Source organism: Pavona decussata, unplaced genomic scaffold (assembly GCF_977016875.1).
Source record: "Pavona decussata unplaced genomic scaffold, jaPavDecu1.1 SCAFFOLD_55, whole genome shotgun sequence".
In the NCBI taxonomy this organism is placed as follows: Eukaryota; Metazoa; Cnidaria; class Anthozoa; order Scleractinia; family Agariciidae; genus Pavona; species Pavona decussata.
Genome location: NW_028145477.1, coordinates 1439441 through 1465990, shown reverse-complemented (window position 1 = coordinate 1465990; position 26550 = coordinate 1439441). Strand labels below are relative to the sequence as shown.

The 26550-nt window shown below is 38.1% G+C and overlaps 2 protein-coding genes and 1 long non-coding RNA gene across 3 annotated transcripts in view; 1 reads left to right on the top strand and 2 right to left on the bottom strand.

Annotated features, from left to right (window-relative positions):
- The window catches only part of LOC146480182 (uncharacterized), an 80469-nt gene continuing 53919 nt past the window's right edge, over positions 1–26550 (top strand). Inside the window, exon 1 of the long non-coding RNA XR_014864785.1 lies at positions 1–248. This is a non-coding gene — a long non-coding RNA (uncharacterized LOC146480182). The remainder of the gene's footprint in view (positions 249–26550) is intronic.
- LOC146480187 (NADH dehydrogenase [ubiquinone] flavoprotein 1, mitochondrial-like) lies at positions 2985–15741 on the bottom strand. The gene is made up of 19 exons (XM_085110014.1): positions 15604–15741; positions 14591–14667; positions 14448–14474; positions 13534–13602; positions 13365–13461; positions 12826–12877; positions 12157–12290; positions 10995–11164; positions 10425–10494; positions 9833–9888; positions 9652–9717; positions 7826–7928; positions 6909–6972; positions 6746–6836; positions 5957–6019; positions 5261–5315; positions 4398–4438; positions 4163–4231; positions 2985–3327 (listed from the first exon to the last, which is right to left on the bottom strand). The coding sequence occupies exons 1-19, from the start codon at positions 15644–15646 to the stop codon at positions 3238–3240; spliced, it is 1437 nt and encodes a 478-aa protein (XP_084966140.1). The 5' UTR covers positions 15647–15741; the 3' UTR covers positions 2985–3237.
- Positions 17593–22709, bottom strand: LOC146480186 (uncharacterized). Its single transcript, XM_085109968.1, has 2 exons — positions 22125–22709; positions 17593–18719 (listed from the first exon to the last, which is right to left on the bottom strand). Exons 1-2 carry the CDS (start codon positions 22254–22256, stop codon positions 17754–17756), a joined length of 1098 nt encoding a protein of 365 aa, XP_084966094.1. The 5' UTR covers positions 22257–22709; the 3' UTR covers positions 17593–17753.

The window sequence follows — 26550 nt, the reverse complement described above, 5'->3', positions numbered from 1 at the left end:
GCGAGTGGTTTCACTGCCAAGTTTTGGACATTTTATGGCGTCATTTTATGGTCTATAAGAGTATAGACCATGGAAAACTGCCGTCGTTTTTTTTTTTTTTACAATAACATGGAAAAAGTACGAGCGGAATTGGCTATTTTTTTTCGTTGAGAAAGCGCGCGCGTTACATCTGACGTCATTTTTATTGTCTGTACTCTTATAGACAATAGCTACGAGCCAATCAGCGCGCGGGAATTTGGACAGTTATTGTAAAAAGTGGAATATGCTCAGAATTTCAGCGGGACGTTTCACTAATTGCTCCGATTAAAAAGACAGTTAAAGATTGAAAAAATACAACTGTGATATGTGAAAGGTTAACCTGCGAGCAGAGTCCCTTCGATCTTCCTAGATCAGTCGACTGATCTAGGAAGATCGAAGGGCCTCTGCTTGCAGGGCAGTGAAAGGTTAACTGAGTTTATTTTCACTAGCAGACTATTTAGAAAATATCATAGACTACTTATTCATGTTGACAGCTTTTAGTGCAATCAACTGAGCACGCGCGTTCTCCCAAATAGACCAACGAAAAGATTTCTGTGGATAATCCCTTTGAACCGGTAACGTAGGGAATATTCTTCTGCTTTTGGCTAATTATCATTTAGGCATAAGAAAGCAATAACATTGTTTGTTTTATTTCGTTGTGGGGGCACCATTTTGGTTGAACTTCAAAGCGGAGCCCGTCCGTATTTTAAATCTTTTAACATTGAGAAGATTTGCAACTAATTCTCGAGAGTACGAATGAGGGGAAACGCCTGGTTTCTGTTCGACACAGCAAGAATCAGCTGTATTACAAGCAAAACACTACCTTAATCCCAGAGGTTTTCTTTCTTCTGTATTCTCAAACAGAGTTGACCGGCGAAGCGGCGAGAGAAAAAAACCTCTGGTGACTATGGCACTGAATCTCACTTCAGTTCATGCACGCCAGACGCTAGGGTCAAGATCTGCCCCTCTGGCTCTGACTGGAGGATATTTTAACGTAACGACCACGCAATCAATTTTATTGATTCTACTGTACCTACTGAGGCTATGGCAAGGATGTTTGTTTACAACGCTGTGTGAGGTAAGACTTACCCCTCACTACCAGGCTGAAGAATTAGTTGCAAGATGAAAACAAATACTATATGCAAATGGCGGCCGACCGATCCAATTTTCTTTCGCTGTAAGCATTTGTCAGCTATAACCACAGCTCCAAAACGTCTGTGTTACAAGATTTCAAAAGACGTACATGAAGCCTGATCATTTTCCAGAAAGGAAGCAGCTAAGGGACCCTCAAACGAAAGTGCCGTTAGATGTTTTGGATCGAGAGGATGTGACTGCCATTCTTGCTCGCTAACTGGGCGTGGCAAATGTATCCATATTTTTCAACTTCTGTCCAATAGTTGCAAACATTTGTCACTGAATGGTTTACCATATCTATCCACAAAGGAATGATTGCTTTTTGTTTTTGTTTTTTTAATCGTTGAAGGAAATGGTGCATCCAAGAGAGAGTACGAGAAGCACTAAAACGGAACAGGCTCAACAAGGCTACTCCCACTGATAGCTAAAACTTAGGCTAGCCTTCAGAATGCAGCTGAGAAGATATATAAGTATATATCTCCTCAGCTCAATAGCGAACTTAAGTAAACGACTACGGCGACGGAAACGAAAGCGACACTTGAAAATACAACTTCATCCTATTTGTGCTATTTCGCGATTATTTCAACTCATTCAACTTCACAAAAACGTACGTCGGATCGACCCAGGAATCAAATTGGTAGGTGCAACGCCGTCGTAGGTTCATATTCTCTACAAAACCTTGAATTTGGTTATTTCATGTTGTTGTTTTGCAGAGGACGGCAAAGAAATGAAGCAAAATTTAAAAGCCATATGCAGAGCGATTGTTTTGCTCGTTAAACCCATTGCTTGCGGCCTTGTCGAAGTTTCCTAATTAATATAATTCGCGGCTCAATCCTGTTTTAGGAGAAAGAAGAAAGAAAACGTCTGGGAACAGGATAGGGAAAAACAAATTTAAAAACAAAACAAAATTTAAGTTCACTTTGATTTACCTTTGAGGTAAATAGTCGCGTGTTGTGTACACCTTCTCGATGCATTATCACTGAACAACAACTCTGACGTCACCAAAGGAAAAGCGCGCGCTGTATTTTTCTTTCCAACTGAAAAGCATCTAGTGTTCACCCATGGCTTCTCTTTCGGTAATCGTATCCAGATTGTGGGGTGTTTATGTCACTAACGCGGTCATTACTGGCTGGTGCATCACAAATATCAACCCATACAATACAAGTTTGCTGTACGCCTGGATGGTGTCCCTGTGCGACTTGGTGTATATCATAGACGCCTTTACAAGATCAAGCAAGCGAGTGTACCGATTCGCATTCACTGCTGATTTGGAATTGCTGGTTAATTACAAATCACCTTTATTCCTCTTTGACATTTCGCTATTTCCGTGTAAGATTTTGACCCTTATACCATTTCATGTGCTGGCCATTCTAGAATTGGATGATTCTGGCGTTTATTTAGTGGAGTGCTTGCTTCGTGTGGTAGTGCTGTTAACATCTGGGAGATTTCATGTGGGATCTGCATTCTTCAAATCAAGTAAACGTGGACGTGTTCATCCTGCACAGGAAAATAGTGGTCTCGTGAAAGCTAACCAGAAGAGTGTATAAAGAAGCGAGAGGAATCGACAAAGAAGATTCTGTCAAAACCAGACGTTGCTTAACAAACAGGTGTTCGGTTGTGCAAAGAACGAATACGCCAAGTCGGAATTACTGTCAATATCTCTAACATTTGTTTTATTTCATTTATTTTTTCTTTCTGTCCTTTACCTTTGAATCGACTAATCTCAAATTAGAACTTGAATATACCGATAAAAAATCTCGGCTTTCAGAGGGCAAATGTGAAACGAATAAAGGGCTACAATTCACGTAAAAGCAAAACTATTACAAGGAAAATGAGTCTTCTTTCACAAACCAAAATATCACATTTATTGCTTTCACTATAAACAGTAAATTTATGGCAACCAGAGGCAACCGATACACAGCATTAAAATAAAAACGTTGCACACAATCTAGAATCCTCCACGCATTTAACCAGGGAAATGTTTGAAAATGGATAAAAATTTATAAGGTATTTAATTTACTGTCCAGGAGGAGAGAGTTTAATCTAATTATCATTCTGTACAAGTTGAACTCCGGCGCGCCATCTCTATGCGGTCGAAGAGCCTTTCTGTTGCTGTTTGGTGGCAAATTCTGCCATCCTGCTTTCCATCATCGGTCTGAAATGGCGAATTAACCCCTAAAAACAAAAAAGGAGAGTTGCGAATTTAACTCTTCCCTCAGTCTTACTTTGGAGTTGTAACTACATCTTAGTAACGCATTTATAGAGCATGAATTCTACATAAGTATTCACATGCAAACTCAACTCACAGGTCACGAACACGCGCCGCCATTTTTCCCGCGCTTTCAATACTATTTGCTTCCGGTATGCTACACAAGCTGAAGTTTACAATACACTTTTCCATTTATTTGCTCCGTTTTAGTCTGAAACACGCTAACTTTCCCGCGCATCCTCGTTTATTTACTCCCCGCTGTCACTGAACCATACCACTTTTCCCGCGCTTTTCCAATGACTCACTACGACCCACCACTGGTCTCACGAACTCATACACACACTAACTTTCCCGAGCTGTCTCATTTATACACTCCCCGCTGTTTGTGAACCACACTACTTTTCCCGCGCTTTGCCAGTGGCTCACTACGACCCACCACTGGTCTCACGAACTCATGTACACGCTAAATTTCCCGCCACAAGGTGGTTTGTTGTGCTTACCTGTACTGGCCAGTCATCTCGTTTATTTACTCCCCGCTGTAACTGAACCACACTACTTTTCTCGCGCTTTTCCAATGGCTCACTACGACCCGCCACTAGTCTCACGAACTCATACACACGCTAACTTTCCCGCCAAAAGGCGGTTTGTTGTGCTTACCTGTACTGGCCAGCTATCTCGCTTACCTACTCTCCGCTGTAACTAAACCACATTACTTTTCCCGCGCTTAGTGGTGGGTCACCACTGGTCTCACGCACGCACACACGCTAACTTGCCCGCCAAAAGGCGGTTTGCTGTGCTTACCTGTACCGGCCAGGCGGCACCATCACCCAAGGCACAGATGGTGTGACCTTCTATCTGTTTACTCAGCTCCTGTTTTTAGTGAAAGTGGGAGGATGTTAACACAGTGGTATAATATACGGCGTCTTGTTATACTTGAACAATACCGATGCCTTAATGTTGGACAATGTTATCCACAACGCGTATGATAAGACTTAGTAGTTATTTTAACGACCTTTTTAAGTTACATATTACTTACCCACAACATGTCAATCTCATCCGGTGTGGCATTTCCCTCAACTGAAGCAACAAATACCAAAATTATTAGTGATTGTCAAACATTTCATAATAAGCAACCTTGGGCGTTTTCCATTTGTCAGACCGATTGGACCGTGTACCAATTTGAAGGACTGATTCTTCGGAATTCTTCTTCAAAATGGCGCACATTCTGTGTGCTATTCTGAAGGAATCCAAACAGTGGCATATAAATTGACGTTCAAATAGGTGCGTTCCGTTTGCGCCATGATCGTGCTGGCCGGACAGTTCTGACAAATGGAAAACACCCCTATAATGTAGCTAGAGCAAGACCTTGAGATTTAACGTTTCTGTGGATGAAGGGTGACTATCCAAATGAAAATGAGCAAATGAAATGTACTTCAGTTCCAGTCCCACTTGTTCAAAGAAGGCTCATAAGTTAATGCAGGCTTAGGATCAGTTTTGAATTCTGATTTATAGCTCAACGATTCGATATTATAACGAAATTATTGAAATCGACTGTAGATTAAGAATTTTAAAGCGTAGAAAAGTTTTCAATAACCGAAACAGAGAGCCTGATTAAGTTTAAGCCCTGGATTCAACCGAACTACAGGTAACCGGCTTTCGAAAACGGCGACCAATGTGTTTCATAAAAATCTGTCGTGACTTCGTCGCTCGCTGTCGCGACTTCGTCGCTCAAAGAAGTCGACTTGCGGCAAGTATATGCTACCTTACACAAATTTCCCTTTTAAAAGGCCATAAAAACAACATTTTAACAATTTTGCTTAAAAGTTCTCGCTGTGTGCCTCAGTCTAAGATTTGTCCGTTTCTTGGACGCGGCTACAGGTAGCGAAACTGTAAACTTACCGAATCTGTACATTATGGTTGTCATCCAACTACAGCCCTCTCTGCATGGTGTACACTGGTGAAACACACACAAACGGTTATGGAAATACCTACAGTAACACTGGGAACTCGTTCAATACAATTATGTACAATTAAAGATTTGAAAAAAGCGTTATTGTCAAACATCGGTTGAAAGCTGACATCCATTTAAGAATTCAGCTTTAGTTCCCCTAAAGGAACTAAAAAGTGGACGAAGTTTGTTATTCATACAAACACATGCACTATCCCATACACTATCAACTAGACAATCACTACAAACTAGCATGACTACACACAATTATTACGTATCACTGTATAATGGAATTCCAAGGATTTGATTGGCTTATCGGTCATGGTATATGAGCCATTATATCATGCTCGAGAAACAGCGACCATTAAATTGCCTTCTTTTTGTTCTTGCAAAGCGAAATCAGCAAGATCTAGCAATGTATTTTTTGATTATTTTTTAACAAACCAATTATTCTACTCGCGCGTGTTGGGTATGAGATGATTGGCTATTTTTCATATCATATCCAACGCGCGCTCGTGGAATAACTGCGTTTTAACCCCTGCCGGACCAAGCTGAGTAACATATCAGGAAAATGAGATGGTAAACGTAAAACAGCTGACTTAAGGGAACTAAAGAAAAAAGTAGGTAAAATGGGGAACTACGCTTACCTGACCGCAGCTCTCGTGCTTGTAAAACTCAATAAGCCTTGCAATGGCTTTGATGAGATCACACTGAAGAAGAACAAGACCCTGTTATTCACGAGGAACACTGCCGAACAGTTGGTGTGCAATCACTCAAAGACAGCATTGCCATATATTGGGTACATGCTACGCATGTTTGTGGTAGGAAACTCCTACACACACGTAAGAAGGGATTGACGCACGCGCAGTTCCCATCGAGGCTTTGTATCTCAGATGGTAGAACAGTCGACTAGAAACTCAAAGGTAGTGGGTTCAAGGCCCATCTGAGCCACTGATCAAGCAACTTTCAAGAAATAACAATTATGACAAATTGAGACTAAAATTTTTGTTTCAATAGTTTTATGCGTTTCAAAATAACGGTTTTTAGCCCATCCCGACATGTAAACAAGCTTGTTTGGTCATAACAAGTTTGTTTGAAGAGGACCCATCTTGTCTTGGGTAGGGGGATTATCAAAGACACTACCTATCTCATGAACATTACCAACAAAATCTTATTAGCTTTAAAATTTGAGTTAACACAGAAATATCCAGCTAGCAAGAGTTGACCAGCAGTGCTAGATAAACAAGAAAAGTGAGGCTTGAATCTCATCGTCATTTTTTACTGCTGGATAAAGGGGTGGCTATGCAAAAAGATACCATCTTCTGAGGTTGAGGAAGAGGGGTGGAGGCAGAGACCGCCATCTATTTTGTGGTTTGGTGGGCCCTGTTTGAGTGCAGTATTTTTCACTAATTCTACAACTTCACGTATAACGGCACCTGTTTATTCATGACTATAAGAGCAGCTGTTCCTAAGCCAGTCTGTGCCTCGACCAGGGCATCAAAATCCATCAGCACATCTTCACAAACACTAAAAGCAAACATCAACAAATTAACGATCTGAAATTCAAATGGTCGAAAACACAAAGGCAGGATAGCTTACCTTTTGGGGATAAGTGGAGTTGATGAGCCACCGGGGATTACTGCCAATAGATTGTCCCAGCCGCCTAAGAACAAAAAAAAAATACCATAAGCCTGAAATGCGTTATTTTTACGTGATGAAACTGTCTGAACTCTGATGTAGGCCTCCTAATGTAGATTTGTGAAGAATGAGTGAGGAGATTTCTCCCCTTCCATAAACACATTTGGTTTCTTGATGCGGTTGCTTTTTGGTCGAAACATGATCAAACATTTTTGCTCAACATAGTGTTTGTCACATAAAATCCTTGGTAGCTAAACGGGCAAACAATGTCTGACCAAACATTTGGTATTTAAAGTGAGCCGACATAACGCTTCTTGCACATTACAGCTGAAATTATGACATGCCTAGTTTCAATGCCATAGAAATTCGGATTCTGATTGGTTGCTTTTTCCTGTTCGCGCAAGTTTTGTTTGCAGTGGTTACTGAACGATCAAATTTAAAATTGTTCTTAGGGGAAAATGTTGGATGAAATGTTTGATCTAGATCAAACATAGAAAACCATTAAATGTGATATTGAGAGAGGCGGCAAAACGATCAAACATGTTCTTCTAACAAGGTGTTCAGTGAAAATGTTTGAGCATTTAGCCTTCACTAGGTGGTAAAAGAAAATAATAATAATAATAATAATAATAATAATAATAATAATAATAATAATAATAATAATAATAATAATTAATAATTCATATTTAAACAGGGTGATCCCTTCAGTCGCAGGACTGGTATCAACGGGGGCCCTGTATAATTATTCATTAATTACCGGTAATGAAGTCTTACTCAAACGGGAAACTGCTTTCAGGGAAACGCCATGAGTGATGTATTAATTTAGGAAATAATTTATCTTTAGACAGGAACCTTAAGCTTTCACTGAATTATCTTACCAAGCACTCCTCCAGCATGCTTTTCAATCAGGAGTTTTAAAGGAATGGACATCTCTTCCTCAACTGTACAAGGATGATTTACATGGCCAGATATGTTGAAAAGCTGAAAACAGAAACAAGGAAGATTGTAAGAAAACTATTGGGAATATAAAAGAAAATTAGCCGAAATCCAAAGAGGAGTCGTGATCGTCTACATGTTATTCACGACATAATTATGCTATTAAGTCAATTTACTCAGTTCACAGTCTGCACACTACAATGACTGGTCATGTCAAAAGCACAAAGGACGGAGATGAAAAGATTGAAAATGTCAGGGATATCACTGTGTCTGTTTGAAAGATTATCCTCAAGACACAAGCCACATGCATCAATGACTGTGGGCGTATCACCAGCGGCTTCGTTTGAACAGCTTTGGTTACAGAAAATGTCACCCTTTAGACGGAGATTGTTTCGCCACAGGCAGCCATTGCCGGCTACAGAGTACATGTATATAATTTTCAACAGATGCATAATAAGATCCCATGATGGTTTGCCTGAACATGTTCTTGTATTTATATAAACAAACTTGATTTGCACTGCAATTTCTTGGAGAATTTAGTGAGAATTCTCATCAAATTTGACCCCTCTGTACCCTATGACACTACTTAGAATGCATTTTCAGTTAGAAGGGGTTTGTTTTTAGCTAGGCACTGTGTTCAGTATGTCAGGGGTATGGGACTACAAATAAAAGGCTTTGCTTATTCCAAGTTTGGAACAAATGGGAAAAATGCCTTTGTCTAAGCCCAGACAGCAAAGCACTGAAAATTTGCTTTTAAGGCAAAAAAAAAAAAAAAACTAACAACAATGTTCGGTGTTGTTCTATTTTATTGTTGGTTTTTGCTTGCCTTTGTACTACTAAACATTCTGGATTGGAAACAAGTTTATAAATAATCAAAGGGCTTCTAATACTTCATTAGCATCTATATTTCCAACCAAAAGGTTCCTGAATGTAACACAGGTACAATCACTCTGACCTGGTTGTCCAAAAGCCGATTAACACTAATCCATGATTAAAACTTAACCGAGGTTTACATCTCACTCATTAAAAGCGGTTTTCGAAAGCTAATTTAAAGCTAACGTTAAAGACAAGTCTAAAGTCAAAATTGAGGGGGAAAATCTTTGGAAGAATCTTTGATGATTAGTCATTAAGGACGGTGCCTACTATTGTTACTGCGCATACGTTCTGCGCATCTTGAGATACTCGGTTTTCCTATGGGTTTGCCTACCAATACAGGGATATTTTTGTGCCGTTTAAAACTATACGGAGAAAGCAGAACTTAGCAAATGCTTTTGGTATCTCAAAAGAAAATTGGGGGTAACCATGCATTTTTCAGAGATAATGAAGCTTCAATTTAGGAAAAAATCCCATACATTGCTTTATATTTTGGCGTTTTTTAGAGATATTATAATTGCTTAATTATCTCTGAAAAATGTGTGGTTACCCCCAATTTTCTTTTTGGATTCCAATAGGCCTTGCTGAGATCTGTTTTTCCCGCATAGTCATAAACCGCACAAAAATACTTTGGTATTAGTAGGCACCGTCCTTAAATTTGAATCAAAGTTCACCTTAATCCAGGATTAGTTTAATCGGGCTTTGAACAACTGGGCCCTGCTCTGTCGGGGTTTCATTTAGGGCTGAGCACGGAGCAAATTGACCAACTGTGAATATGTCTTTGCTCGGTTGCTTTGACTAACTTGCCCAGGTGCTCTAATCTCTTGCCTGTCTGTCCAAAGTCTTGATGAAAGCCCTTGCTCTGAAAGCAAATAGATGACTGTGAAGCACTTACCTTGGTGCCAGTGTTTCTTGGTCGACCAAACGATGCAAACCAGTCTGCTCCTCTTCTACAGATGGCCTAACAAACACACAAAATAATGATGATTTACTTGCCAATGATAGATTTAAATGTTAGCTTAAGGGTGCCACTATAAACAAGCAAATTTTTCTTTTTTAAATAATATTTTACAAACCGGGGCAACAGCAACAGTCTCCACATTGGCAACTGTAGTGGGGCAACCAAACACTCCTGTTCAAGAAAACAGAAAATGAACTGTAATCAAATGCTGTCAAAATGATAACGTGAATCAAACGAAATCATAATATCATAGATCTTTCAACTTTACACTCAAACAGAGCTCATGAAAAGTCCCATCCAGTCATCTGGAAAAAGCAGCCATTTTTGTGTAGGAGAGCAAGACCTGCCTAAAAGAGTGGCCAACTGCCAACGGCATATTAATATTAAGTAATTTCAGCCACCTACAAATGTGAAAAACTGCATTATTAAAGGAAATGCAGTGACAGACAAGTTGCAATTTTCTTTTCTTCACACCCTGTACAGTTATTTTAACTTATAAATAAATGTTGAAATGGGCACTGTTTGTGGGAACTGTAACGCAACTTACTGTTCATTTATTCATAATTTTATTTTGAAACAAATGTTACTCAAACTGTACTCACAGCAACTCAGATGTATTACCAAAAGTACAATTTCATTACAAATGAGGCAGTTTGAGAAAAAGTTTGCCTTGGAATAGTATGCTAAGAAACAATCAACACACTCACCAACATCAGCTGGGAATGGTGGCTTCAAACGTGGTTTGCCTTGCTTCCCCTCCAAACTCTCAATTAGTGCCTTAAAAAATTTCAAAAGTTCATGATAAGATTTAATAGATGAAACACCATCATGGTTATGAATTTAACACTTAAGCAGTTGCAAAAAAAAAGCTTTAAAAGGCTTGAACAGGATTCAAACCCATGACCACTGCAATGCTGGAGGCTCAGTGCTCTTCCAACTGAGAGCTGACCATTTGTTTGAGTCTTCATTATAAGATACCAAAGGAAGATGACTACTTGAAAGAGAAATAATTGGGTATGAACTATCACATGAATCATGTAAACTGCAGACAAAAGACTTGACAGATGGAACACAAGCATATAGTAAGAAAGCCTTGAAAAATTGAACACAATAATGACAGTTGCAAGTTCAATTTATCACTTGTAACAATGAATGGAAGTTCAATTAAACCTCCTCCCTCACAGAACATTGGACCATTAATTAACAGTGACCATATAAAAGACATTACTACTATGACACAGGTAGGTATGGGAGCTGTAGGTTAAGTTACAGCTCACCGTTTCTTCACCACAGATATAAGCTCCAGCTCCTCTGTGCATGTACACATCAAAATCATATCCACTACCACATGCATTCCGGCCAATCAGCCCCTCTTTATACGCCTCGTTAATTGCCAGCTGCATGTTGGAAGCTTCATTGTAAAATTCGCCTCTGATGTATATGTACGCTACAGTAATACGAAAATACAAAATAAGAACAATGGTCATAACATGCAAATGTAAGATGCAAAAACATAGTACCGGTAATACGAATTTGTTGTTCCAGATGAAAGTGTGCATCCAAAAAAAGCTGTGAGTGACTTTGGATTGATTTCTCAGTGGACGTTTTAAACTTACACTGTACATGTGATTTATAGAGTTGAGTTTCTGATTACAGTAAAGATATTGCTACATGTATATTAATGCCATTAGTGATCCCTAACACAGTGTTTACACCATGCCTCATTGTGATAATTGAAGGGGTGCATGGAAAAAAGCACTAAGTGACACCTTATAGACTGTTAGATTCTCCTAACAAATTTCTTTATTCTACCTTCTATGAACAAAGGAGAATTTAAGATGTTATCAAGAATCACTTAGGGCTTTATTTCATACACCCTTTCAATTGCTGACAGGGGTTTTTATGTTCACAACCTCAAATTTCCCTTGAGTCACTTAAAGCTTTTTTCTTGTACTCCATCAGTTATAACTCCAGAAAACAGGCAAGCCTACATGCACACTTTATTCCCAAAATATTGTTCCGCAACTGGAAAATACACCAGAGTGACCAGGCTCTTGCATACAGCTGGGTACAGGTGTACATGCATGTCAGTTTCTCCTAGATTGTATGTTTGTCCTTGCTGTGTCAACACACCGTAAATCAAATAATTATTGTTCCTCAATTTTCAGCTTCAAATCAGTTCAATGACAACAAGCTTTATTACCAAATTAAAAAGTAAACTTAATTTACAACATAAATAATATATTAAAACAAAAGAGGTAACATTTACTCAGAAAAACCGAAAAGGTAATCGAGCTGAGTAAAACTAAATAATGTTTAAATTATATAGAAGGTAGGTTGACACTAAAGCTTGAGCAAAGCAATTGATTAATTATTAAAAAAATAAAAAGAAGAAGAGGAAAATTATGAATGAATAAATAAATAAAAAATAGTTCTCACCTGCTCTTGCACCCATGCCAGCTCCAGCCACCAAACATCCCTCAATCAGTTTGTGGGGATCATTCCTCATAATCTCTCTGTCCTTACAAGTTCCTGGTTCCCCCTCATCAGCATTTACTACAAGGTACTTAGGCCTATGCACAAGTAAAGGACACCCGCTGTGACTAATTTTCTCACACAAGTAAAAACAAAAACCTAAAAACCTATGCTCACAGAGCATGTCTGCCAACTATCCCAGATACAGTACAAAACAAATCTCACAGTCTCCCGTATGAGTCACCAACTTTCCTGGATAAAAGCAACTTTAGATATCCTCTCTACAACAAAATGAAATTTTAACTCCAAATTTTCAAAAAAATCCACAAAATTTCAGGTTTTCAAAATCATGGTCATGTTTTTGGGTGTATTTTCACACCTTTCACCCAACCTGTTTTGGACCTTGAAATGCAACGGCTCAATTTTGCCAAGAAAGTAGGGGGGTTATTAATTGTTTGTTGTTGTTGGTAGGTGGTGATAGGCAAGGTGGTGGGGGGGCATAATATGGACAAATTTTGGGGGTAGATTGGGTTGTTGTTTGGAGTTTGGCAGAAAATGAAAACATCTTCAGATTTCCAATCTCCAGAGCCTGGTGTCTGTACCACTCTACAAGGCAAATAACATGTACTGTACCTTCCGTCTGATGGCTTGTTCATGAATCCCCACTTCATTCCTGTTGGGAAACCTGGAAGGAAAATTGAAGATGAGAAGAAATGTTGGTAGTACATGTGTATAATTATGTCACAGGTCTTGTAGAAGAGACTGTTTCATTCAGGAGAACTAAGGTACATGTACATGTTCATGTAAAAAAACTACAAGTTATGATGATTATCTGGTAACAATAATAAAAAAAAACTAATTATTTCTTGGGATGCATTTCACATACAGAACATGTACTTCAATTTGTTTAACAATATACCCTTAAAATCAATTACAGGGCTGTCATTAAGAGGCAGGAGCCGGGGATTTCCCCCGGTTACTAAGAACGTGGCCCCCGGCTATTTTCATAGGAAAATAGAAGAAAAATAGAACATAAAGAAATTCCTAGCTGTTTGATTCCCCGCCTACTTGTTGTATTTATCCAGCAACTTGAAATCTTAGTGACAGCCCTGAATTAACAAAAATTATGCACACAATTTATATGAATCTTTCCCAGAATTAATTGCACAAACCTGCTCCACCTCGTCCACGCAAGCCAGACTTTGTGATTTCTTTAATTATCCAATCTTGGCCCTTCAATATGATCTCTTTTGTCTTATACCAGTCACCCTTAGAATACAACAAAAACATCAAATAAGCACTTCATACAAAGTGACTTGGCAAAAAAAAAAAATACTTTACCCTTTGCATAGCTCCTGTTAATTTCCAGTCGTGTCTACCATACAAATTTGTAAAGATGCGATCCTCATCCTAGCAATAATAGAAAAGCATACATGTACTGGTAAATTAATATGAATGTCAATGTACTGATTGAAACAAAATGAAGAGCTTACAATGTATAACCATAGCCTTCCTACGCTGAATTTTAGGCCATAAGTTTTTCATTTTTGATCAGATTTGCCTTGTTTAAAATAATAAAAATAAAAAACAAAAAAACCTTTATTACTGCCAATGTATTTAGCTCAGAGCATTAACTGGGGACACTCTCCAGATCAGATTGGAACTTGGAAATGTTGGTTTTTTAAGGAGAGGGGAAAATGGTACTGGAGTACCAGAAGAAAAATCATTTGGAGTAAGGACAAGAATCAGCAACAAATTCAATCCACATATGATGCATGCCAAGTCCAGGAATCGAACACGAGCCACATTGAAAGAAGGCAAGTGCTATCCCTGCTCCCTAATTATTCATTTTTTTTAAATTTAATTTTGTTATTTGTTTGGTCCTCATTTTCAAGAACAATAATATTCTTGCCGTGGTATATCCTTTCTAAACTACACATAAAACAAAAAGAATGGGCAGCAAAAGAGCACAATTGTTAAGGAGAAAAGCCTCCCAAAATGATGGTGGGTTGCAGAAACACATTCAAGGCCACACCAGAAATATGAGGAAGAATGGGCACAACAGAATGAAAACTAAAATTGAACATAAAATACAGTAGTTGTGTTCTGTCAGCCTTTTTCAACTTTCCTGTGCATTCCTGTGTGAGTCTATAGATAATAATATGCAAAAAACGGCTACAACTTTTCCAAGCAGGAATACAGTGTAACAACTCCAAAACTTTTGGCATGATATTTTATTAATAATATCAACCAACCTTCATGTTTCCAAATGATGTTTTGGCCTGCGAAAGAAACAAAATGATGGTTAATAACAATAAATTATCATTACTATACAGTCTACAAATTATTGTTACAAAATATCTTGAGCAAATAAAATTCAAAGCAAAATGACACAGACCGGTGGTGGGGAAGCTGCAGCCGTAGATGAAAGTCTGCTGCAAGCAAGAGCACGGCATAGTGCCTGAAGCTGTCCACCTGAAGAGAAGGGGAAAAAAAAACATTCAAAAATTGTATACTTGTTAATAATGTGTTCCTCAAGCATCACAGATGCACAGTATTACAATGTGCATGTTGCACGAGTAATACAGATGTTTCTTACTGGCTGAGCTAAGGGAAGAGGTTGTAAATGTGGTTCTCACACACTGAACATAGGGCCCCATGCCAATTTCAACATGTATATTCTCTCAAATGCTCTTTATATATTTCTTATGTTACTGGTTGGGAGAATAGTAGTTGAGATTGGATATAATCTGTCCAGATGTATCACATATATTGTATAATTATTACAAATAAGTTATGTCACAAATATTTAAGGTGAACTATCGATACATATTAGTTTGTCTGATAACTCGTCTGCGTACAAATAATGGCAAATGGGTAAATTATCCATCCAGATGAATTATCTACCTTCGTTCGTCTAAGTACATGTCAGCTAATATTGTAGATACATGTAAGTCTTATTATTTAGTTTGTCTTTTTGCCTTGGTGTACGTTATTTAAGTGTTTATTCACACAAAATATAGAAATACCTGTCCAGTTCGTCCAGACGGATATACATGGAATATACATTCAGAAAAAACGCAAATCAAAATCATAACATAACATAACACACGCTTTATTAACGTGTCTTGTCGTTCTAGCTATATGCTTAGGTGTACTTAAAAGTTAAAAACTACTAATTCTAAAATGCACAATATCAAAATCTAAAACTAGCATTACTTAAAATTACACCCTTAAAATCACAGCCTAAAATATCCTCATAATTCCAGTTATAAGCAGTAGTCAGATCGTAGTTGATCGCCAAAGGCACATATAGCCAGCATCGCCCTAACTGTAACGTCATAGACATCTTATCATATACTGTAACGATTAGTGTTGACAATTTTCTGCTAAAATAATATTTGAACTTACCTTGTAGGCCTTTTATCTGGAGCCTAGTTAAGGGTTTTGCCATGGTTTAAACAAAGCAATCGAGAATTCAGCTTTATAACAGAGGCAGTTGCATAACAAGACACAATCCAAGATGGCGGACACATCAACACCAGCGAAATGAATGACGGGATATTGAGATTTTTCGTGATCAGATCACATAGCGTGTCTACCTTCAGAAGGCGGTTACCGCGCCCATAACCGAGCCAGCGATTGTTTTACGACCCGTACCTGAAGCATGCAGAAAGCCTTGTAGATAAACTACAATTTAATTTTGTTGTTGCACTTGGAATTTAAGTTTTTTAAAAGAAAAATAAATAAATGTTTGGGTACAATTGTATAATCGTTATCGTATAATGTATTAAAAAGTTGAATTTTCCTTTTCTTCCAGATAACGAAGCTCAGTTGATGCTGGTCGTCGAGAGAAGGACTATGGTGGTCCATTATTATCATAGATAAAATGACTGGAAATGCCTGTTTTATTTCAGAAAATTGAAAGCGTATTAAAAAAAAAAGATCAAAGTAAATAAATAAATATACACAAATATAAAAATACAAAAAAATTATCAAAATAAAAATTGGAAGATTGAAATTAAAGATAAAAAATGAAATGAAATTTGAATTTTAAAAAAATTAAGAAAAAAATGAAAATGTAAATAAATTTCAATAAAAAAAATAAAGAAAATTTAAATTAAAGAAAATAATAATAATAATAAAAATTAAATCGAAAACGAAAAAACAACATAATAAACTCCCTTAGTAGAAGTGTAAATTAATTTTTATTTTGACGCTTAACGCTGGGCCGAACTGAATCACAATAAATTTCTTTTCTCAGAATGAGATGTCGTAAAGTGATCTTTTATTTTCAATACGTTTTCAATTTTCTTAAACGGGTTTTCTATGATAATAATGGACCACCATAAAGGACTGCAGCGTGAGCTCCATCGAAAAAATAAAAACAACAACAGCAACTACATCGGCGGCGGTTATTTCGGCGTGTTGTTAGTATGTAACAGCAGGTTTTCACTTGATTTGTAATAATGTCTGGCACGACTGAATTAATTTCGACTTTCGTCGGCACCTGTCGAGCTACAGACGAACTTCATAATATAAAATGTCTTAATTAAATTGAGTTCGACGCGACCATAGCATGACTTTTGAACCGATCATAAGAATTTTATTGTAAGTATAAATCACTGTACAAATCTTCTTTGGTTTTAAATGCCCCCAGGCCCCAGTAGTCGTTTTAAGTCCGGCTAAGGCCATAAGAGGCGAGGGGTGGGGGGATGAGAAGAATCTACACCATCACGCAAAATTGACACGCGACAGAAACGACAGAAAGGTAAAATCTGAAAGTGCGCGCGAAAAATAAACGCGAGGGACAAGTCCCCCGGGCTTAATTTTCGTGTTCGCTTCCTGCACAGAGGAGCCACAGAGGCCTCTTTTGAGCTCGAGTGGAGACAAACAAGGGACTGGAGTGAGTGAAGTAACGAGGCGCGCGGGGCCAATGGGAAGGGAGAAGAGAGAAAAGAGGCACCTGGCACAGGCTCCCCTTTTGACGCTCTTCCATTCGTAGGCTCAGTGGGAAGTTTGATTTCAGTTTATTTTATCAATTATCTTCTTGACAAAGGAAAACCTACACTAAAATATCCCTTTTACAAAAAAGAAATTGTGAATGGTATCAAAACTTAAATTTTAAAAGGCAGGATTCACGTACAAATCTGTCTGATACTGGATTTAAGGAAGACAAAAATTAGCGAGAAAACACAACGTTTCGATGTCGCCATGACACCATTTTCAAGCAGGATCATTTTCACTCCTGTTTTCAAGTGATAAAATAAAAATTATTCTGTCACTTGAAAATGATGTTATGCGACATCGAAACGTGTTTTCTCGCTTATTTTTATCCTTAAATGTCTATCTAAATCTGATCTAATTCGAGTACTGAATTTTGACTGAGAATTTTTTTGCCTGGACAAACTGCGCTTGTTTCACTCGTCTTGATTCTAGATCCCAGAGTTCAAAAACGTGCATAGTAACCCAATAATTTAGCAAAAATACATGTCGGATCCATAGTCACACCAAACGGAGCTGAAACTACTTTCTAATTCAATGCCACGCATGCGCAGATGTCAAACAAGTGATATCTGGCTTGTAGATCTATAGAGTCGATAAGGTTCTATCCGATTGGACTCTGTTGTTTCCCTTGCTTTTTCAAACGCTGGCCTACTAAGTACTATTTGACTCGTGGAACGTTTGATCGGATTGTTATTAAAGATTCTCGCATTCTCCTTTGAGCTTCTAAACTCAGTCCCGGATTTCGGTCTACCAGCACTGTACATAACAGGCAGACTTCCATGTCTCGTGAGTGGACCAAACGCTGGAAGCTTTTTGGAAACTGATAAAGAGGACTGATATGCGACAGCGTCGTCGTCAACGCTTTCCGACCCGCGGCGGTATCCGTAAATAGCAAACGTCTTTGATCTGAAAGTGTTGCGTTCTAAAGCATCCCCTGGCATCTCATTAATCACAGGCATGCTCCCAAACCGGCTAACCCGCACGGTATCTGCAAAACTCTGTGAAGAGCGACGTGGTGATGGCAACGAACTTGACAAACGTTCGGTTTCTATGGCAGCCACGCTTCTCGCTCGAGCGCGGAAGACAGCACGTGGTTTTCGATCGTTTGTTTCCTTAGCAACGTTTTCGTTCAGTTTTACCACGTGACCATGGTAGCTGTTAGAGCGTTTGGCGGTAGCGGAAAATGAACTGCTCCTTGGTCTGACAGCAGGTGGATAAGTCTTCAGCATTTGTTTCACACTTTGTTCCAGCTCCTCGTCACTAACTTCTTCATCAGTTAATATACCAGAGTCTTGTTTAACGTGGTTTATTCTAAGCTCATCTCGATTGTTGTTGTTTCGTACGCTTTCAACTTTGGTAACATATACCTGACAAGGTTTTTCTTTGAGTGGTTCATCCTGTTGTGTCTCCATATCCCATGTTTCTCGTTCGCTTTTAAGCTCATCTTTGAGCCCGCAGATGCTTGAGCGCATGGCCAGCAGCTGCCTGTGCATGTTTCTGTCTTGAAGTTGTATGGCTGCCTGTGAAAAAGAGCAAAAACATGACATCTACTTTTCAGTTCATAACAGTGGGCCGCGTAGTACATAGAAAGAGTCTACTCCAACCGAGACTGAATTCGTAAGACAAGAGAAGCCTAGCTTTCTAATCTCAAAAGGCAGAACACTTCTTCCACATGACTTGAATATTCGCGACGAAATTTACTAGCTTTTTTCCTTTTTTTATTATTTCATTTGCTTCATCAGTCTTTTATACTGCGAATCATTTTAGTTTTACGTAGTTCCGTTATTGCGCAAATACGCAAATACTTGTAATATAAGCGCATGTCCCAATGCAAATTCTCATTGTACCTGAAGAAGGCAGGTTTGGCCAGCCGAAATATAGTACACTCTAAAACGTAATTCTACGTTGTATCGTTCAGTCTGTTCCTCTTATCATGCGTAGTACACTCCGCATTTCGGAAACAACTTAAGAAATTCTGATTTAATTCTAAAGAAAAACTACGTTTTCTTTACCCGCCCAAAAGCTCCCCACAAACCGTTTCGCAAAGCTGAAAAACTAATCCGTTTTGTTTTCGGGGGTAAATATATACGTCGTTAAAAGTTTGATCGAAAAAAGGCCAGCTGGCATTTTCAGAAAACCAGCAGCAGCTCCGCCCCAGTAAATTCGGGGAATAATATCCGGTCCCCTCAAAAAATCCTGTTTTTGAGCTAAAGAATCCTTATTATACGTTGTTAGCCTAGACAAATTTGCGGCCTTTTAGAGCAGCATAAAATGGTGTGGGATTGCGAGGAAAAAAGATTTTAACTATTCTGCTTTAATGCTCTCTGGTCATTGGGGTACTCAAGCGCGATTGATCCATCTCTAGTGAGGAACAAGCTGTATTTTAAAAACTAGGTTATTATGCAACACATTATTCAACAGATTTCCCGTGATATATGTAATTTCGTGTGTCGATCGGAGAGAAAAATGGCAAAATAAAGATCATCTCCAGCTTTTCTGCAATATAAATAAAAGTACGTTTTCACTGTTATGAATGCGTTGAATAAGAAAACAATTATCCTGCTCAATCTTGCGGAATATCCCCCGATTTTAGCGCACTCGGCTTACGGCTCAAGTATCAGGAAATTTTCGCAGAATAATTGTTAATTAAACACCATGCCCAACATAAAAAAATATATAGCCATCGTTCAAACGTCCTCTGGTTGTACTGAAAAACTACGAAATCAACAGGATCTGGCAGCCGTATTTCTCGGTTGTTAACAAAGCAATTATTCCACTAGCACTTCAGTTGGATATGGGATAGTAAATTTATAACGAACCTCGTCGTTGCGATCCTCCTTGGCTATCTATCATCTCGTATCCAATTGTTAAATTTGTATTTTTTTTTAAATAATTATACGCCTCACAAATATAAAGAATGATTTAGTAAGCTTGTTTAGCATTAGCAGGACAGAACATTTGATTTCACCCGTACGTACTCGTCAGGAAAATTGCTCCACCATTCGAATTCAATTTTAGAGAGTTTTAATGTTGTAATATTGAGCCGTTTTTAAGGTTGTTTTAAATTCACTTTTTTGCATCGACAATATTTCTCGGCGGCTTTTTATGGTCAACCTACGGAAGTCAGATAAGAACTGCTGAGTTACATTATAATCGAAATGAACTAACATTATGATCGCAACACCATTGCCAAAACTGATTTTATGTAGGATCATTTAAATGTAATTTTACGTACATCTATATTCCTAAGTTTATATTTTTCAAGTCCGCCAACATATGAACGTCATATTTCTCTTCACAAAAACGTCACCTGTCCATTATTTTTGACAACTTCAAATTTATTCACGAGTCAAAAATGTAAATGAACGATACAGTTATGTCTACAGAATATAAACTTCTGTCTGTTCATTTCTCAAATTAAGTAACAGCCTTTTTTAAAAGAAACTTAATAGGGCATGCCCTCTTGCTATGAACCGGATGAGTGTATAAACAAGCAAATCTACCGTGTAATTCTCGGCGCTATAATTAAGGTCGTGCTGAATGTCTCCTTGAAGTTTTAATCTGACCACGCTTTCTGGATGTGTCACTTAATTTACTCTACGCACGAAAGTTTATATATTAAAAAAAAAATCAATGTTTTGATTTGCACCAATATGATCGTATATATACGGTACGCAATTCGCTAGGGTTAGAGGAAGAGACGAGGTTTTGGGAAGCTAGAGTTGATGTTTGGATCTAAAAGTCTCCCTTCATTCATTTCCATAACTTATGTTGGGTGTATATTGTATGATTAATGTTCTGAAGCTTTACCGCCGTGTCAGCTGTGATGACCCGGTAATCAAGTATATAATTATCCCCCGCCAAGGTTTTATCCTTCAGGTCTTTTTTTTTGCTTTTCAAACACAACTGAGGGTCAAGAATCCGTTTAAAGTTTGTCTGTGGGGTATATAATCGATTCGCAATGTTTGAACCCAAGAAATAAGGTTCCATAAGGTACAGTTGTACACAGTTATAATTTTAAACTGAATGCCCTTCAAAAGATATTCTACCATGAATCGCTGCCGGCCAGGATTTTTTTCTCATGATCTGAGGCAGTATTTCCAACCAAAAAAACCTGCTTTAAAAACAAACCACACAATCGTGAGATACACGGGGAATATAATGCGCTTAACACCTCCGAAACCAAAATATGGAGCGTTTAAAATGCGTTATGACAATTCGCACGAAGTTGGGTAGTTTTCAATAATTTACCCACTTCAGTTTCCTCGAATTTGATCGGTTTGAAACACGATCTACTACAAACACAATTTAGTTTTTTTTTCCTGTGCCATTATGGAGTAAATATAGTGATTTGATGCCCTCTGAGCCGCAAACACATCTTCTCTTTCACAACAAACGGAACTTTTGAAAAAGTACATTTTTACCAATCGAAAACAAGCCCGATACATCGACGAAACGCGTTACGAAAACAAGCGACAAGAATAACGCTGAAATATTGTTAGTCAAAACAAATCGCATCTTAGTCTCGGCAAAACCTTTAACGAAAAAAAAGTGTGGTTAGTCAATCGCGTTGCGGTCTAAAATGTCCGCTTATGTAGGATAATAACAGGTTTAGAGAAGAGAATTGTCAAATAAGACGCACAGGTTAACGCTAAACTGAAATGAGAAGTATTTTGAAGGCGGTCTTATAAATGTCGGCAAGTTTGCAACATGGATTTTAGAGCAAAGTTTTCGATGGTTTAATCGGCCGACTCCGGTAGACTGCATTGCGCTTTCAGCTGCGGAGCACAGTCTCCTTCTAGTTGTCACTCACAGCACTAAGTATGGTATATAGTTATGAGTACACTTCAACAATATTTACACGTTTTAGGAGCACGTCAGTTGGCACAGAAAAACTAAGAGGTGAGGGAAACAAATAAACTCACCAATTCTCTCCTGAGCCAAGCCAGAGCGCTGTCCATATCGAGATGTTCAACTTTATGTTGCTTTGTTTGAAAGTCTGGAACCTTGGGACCAGCGGCGGAAGGCCATATTGGTGTGAGATTTGGGACATCCATCCCTCGCAATCGTCCGCTAAACCACACGACAAACTTTTAGTCTTTCCACTACCGTTAAGTTTATATGTTAACACGTTTACCTCTTCGAAATGAAATATTGCCTCTTCGCGGGACACTTAAATGAGAGAAAAGAATATAACTTTAGGATCCTTCAAGCCGTGACACAAAATTTAACAGGTCCGATCTCGGCGGCCGGTGAAAAAAGTCTGTGAATAATAATTTTGGCTTAGCAGTCCTTTGTTATGGAGGTTTCTTGTTTTCACAACGATTTAATTGATCGACATTGTTTGCCATTGAATCTTGGGCGAGATAAATGAAGACCATCGCGCCCAACCAACCAATTAGCAAAAAACTTCGAAAGAATCATGTTGTTTATTCCAAACCGGTTTCCTTTCTACCCCGTCAGGTGCTTTTGTAACACTTCAACCACTAGAGACGTAAATTTGCATATTGCACTTGCAACCGCTTAATTTAAATTTTCTCAATAGAAAAGACTGTCAATTCTAAAGCCTACAATAATTAATAAAGCGTTTATTCGAAAAGAAAAATAAAACTCTACAAGGTTTCTCTGATTTTATTTAGGAGAGCCGGGAATGAACTATTTGCGTTCTTGAAAATTAACTGAACTACAATATTTACAAACTTCTGGCTGGAAAAACGTTCATTTGGCATTTTTTGTCGCTCCAAATAAAGAGCAATTCAATGAAATCTCAAAAGGATGTCTTTGCTTTCCCAATGACGTCATTAAAGTGTAAACATTTGTTCAAAATAACTTCGAAAAAAGACTGAAAAGCGATGTTGAAAATGCTGAGAGACGCCCCAGGAGCTGTCTCCTCAAGTCAGTCTCGATATTCATTAACCATAGACAGCCAATTTGGGTAAGATGTTTACTTAAACTTCAGCCTCAAATAGTTGCTTCACCGTGCGCAAACTAATTACAGCATTACCGCATTTTTGGCTCACTGTGAGCATTGCAAGATGTTTAAATAAAAATCCCAAATTATTTTCTTTGATACCCAACGTGTCCAATGTTTAGCCGTGCGTTAAAATTAGAAAAGCTTATTACATACCGCACTTCAGTCTTATTTATAAATAAGAATGAAAAACGGAAGCGAATACTTAACTCTAATAAAAATACAATGAATGCTTCTTTGAATCGTTGTAGACAAAACAGCTTTTGTGGGAAAAGCTAGTTATTATTATAAATAAAGAGCTAAAGGATAATTTGCACCTTAATTTAACACCTGACTTGCCCACTCTTTCAGTTAATCTCTAAGAACTTTTAGTAGAACCGCAATAAAGTTAAAGGACTAAATCCACTGTCTGAACAAAGATGACAATCAGCAAGTGACACAAGTATTCCGATAATGGATTTGTTTTCCTCAATTTGTTTTTGTTTGCTGAACTGCAAGCAGGGTCAACCAACGAGAACATGTCAGCAAAATACCTAAAAATGTTGTCTTCTGTGATCGTTTCGAGGCCTTTTTAAGGTTACCCTATACCTTCAGAGGTGTCTCGCGTTTAAGCGACGATGTAGCGCGTCCAATTTAAACTGTAAATACCTAAACCCTTATATCAAATTAAAGCTTATAGAGCTGGCTATCAAACTATACCAAGAAGTTTGAAATGAAATGTCTTGTCGAATTTTTCACGACCTCTAAATGCGAGCATCCGAATCACCTTTCTAAAGCTACAAGTCAAAGCGAATTTTGTTTTTTGTTAATTTAATTTGCTCCTCAGTTTCCGGACCCAAAGCGCTAAAAAGACGTGACGTCTGCGTTTTGCCATATCCAATCGCAATGAAAAGTTATAGAGCATTTTCCAAATAGGATGAAAAAAATGTGGACTGATCGTACAAAAATCGCTCTCGGAGAAAAAAATATTTCGAAAGAAAAAATTCGCAGATACGTTTTTGTTGTTTATATGTTACTTATTTATAAGCTACTGTCCAAATTTGAAGGCAAACGAACAAATTCCGTTTACATTTTAGCTCTTTGAAGTGGCTCCTCCAAGTGAAAAAATTGATTCGAGAAAACAGCGCTAAAAATTCGGCAATTTTAAAATTCAAGGTTTAGTTTGATAGCCAGCTGTATAAGCTTTTATTTGATACAAGGGTTCAGGTATCTACAGTTCAAACCGGACGCGCTACATCGCTTGGACTCGAGACACCTCTGAACTAACCTTAATACAGATATATTTGTGTACCCTAAAACAGATTGATCGTTCGGATGCTTAAACTGAAAATCTGAGTGGCAGAAACGTTTAGGAACCAGAATTTTAGTCCACAATGATGAATTCAGACTAGGACCTTACAAGCTTTTGTTAGTTTTATGAAAATGTTATTGTAGCTGCATGGCCTTATTTAATTTCGCATTTTAACGACAGGTTTGCCCCTTCGAAAACAAAATTTTGCAGTGTTACGAAATTTTGAGCGGGAAAACTTGACGAAGAAAACTTTCGATTTTCTTTGCGACTAAATCCGAATTCAGTGAGACGAACAACGCCTTTCGAACAAATATCCACAGAAGTGAACCGTGCCCCTGTTAAATAAACGATATATGAATTAAGTTGCTACCAAAAAACTTCAATTGCAATCCTGACAGCAAGTCAAACGAGGGTATCAAGCAGACAGGCCGACTGTTTGCGGTACAGTTGTTATGGTTACGCTGTATAAGTAACACAGGTTGCTAGGTAACTACCATCAGCTTTTGAAGTCCCAGAAGTCCTCGTTATTTTGGCGACATTTAGTAGTCTTCGCATATTGAAGAACGTTGTCTCAGGCTTTAACTAATAACCCCGTAACGAGCATGAAATTAAACGTCGCACAATTACAAATAAGGTGATTCTTTTCTATTTCCAATCAAGCTAGTTCTTAGAAAAATATCGAGATTTAATAGCCCTAATCCATGAATCACTTTCTTTTCAGGTGACAATTTTTACTTGCTCCTGACAACTTAGCACATAGTCAAGTTACGTTTGAGATCGCTATTTTCTTAGGCTTCAAACTTATGTCAAATTTTGTATATCGCAACCAACTTTCGCGAGGTATCGTTACTTTGTACCAACTCGCACGTGCACCCGGACGATCCTGGGTCAGTCTTACTAGCTCATGATCCAACAGTCTTTATAGAGTCTTGCCACCTACGGTCAATTTCCCAGTTGGTACTGGTTTCTTTAAAGACCTTTAAATCCCAGTCATACATATATGTACGATTTGTCAGAAGAAAGAGTAAATAGCCTGTGAACATCCGCCCCCTCCCCTCAAAAAAATCGGGGGAGGGGGCGGATGTTCACAGGCTAAGAGTAAAAAGAAGACGACAAATGGACTGTGACCCTGTCATTGGTGCGTTGAAGTTAATCGTCACTGCGCGTCCGGCCGTATCAGGCTTGTTCAACTTTTAGTGCTTCAAGGACTCTTCTCGACGGCAAAATTTCAGCTTCAATCAATCACTGTTCATGCTTTGGTCCGACAGAAATGCATAAATGGCACCTTCAAAAACTATTTTGAAGCTCATTTTGAGTGAGTCATTCTGGTTCACAAAGGCCAAAACCTGACCAACTCCTGACCTTTCAAATCCCCAGCACATGAGGATATAATTTATGGTAAGGTAAGGGTGACTATATGGAGGGTTGGGGTTACGGTTAGTAAGCAACCCTTAATTCATCGGTCTGTTCGCTGGAAACACAGTCCATAACCATACATATTTAGAACTAGATGTACTAAATTAGGTTTTCATTACCACTTGTCCAGTCTCACGTTTTCAAAATGCCGGAAACTGCTGATGAACCTAATAATAATAAGAAGAAGAAGAAGAAGAAGAAGAAGAAGAAGAAGAAGAAGAAGAAGAAGAAGAAGAAGAAGAAGAAGAAGAAGAAGAAGAAGAAGAAGAAGAAGAAGAAGAAGAGAGAAGAAGAAGAAGAAGAAGAAGAAGAAGAAGAAGAAGAAGAAGAAGAAGAAGAAGAAGAAGAAGAAGAAGAAGAAGAGAGAAGAAGAAGAAGAAGAAGAAGAAGAAGAAGAATTTAATAATAATAATTTTTTATTGAATAACGAATAATAAAATAAATTTTACAATCAACATGACTCTAAGCGTACTGTACACTATTTATATCGTGAAATGGATAACAACTCAAGACATTCTCAGTTTACATTGCATTATCCAGCCTAAAAATACAAAGCTTATAAACATACAACGCGATATTCTTCTTCTCTCCTCTTCTGCTCTATTTCCTACTTCATTTCTCACTTTCAACAGTTTAAAAAGCGTCGAAAAGTTAATAAAAAATAAATAAATAA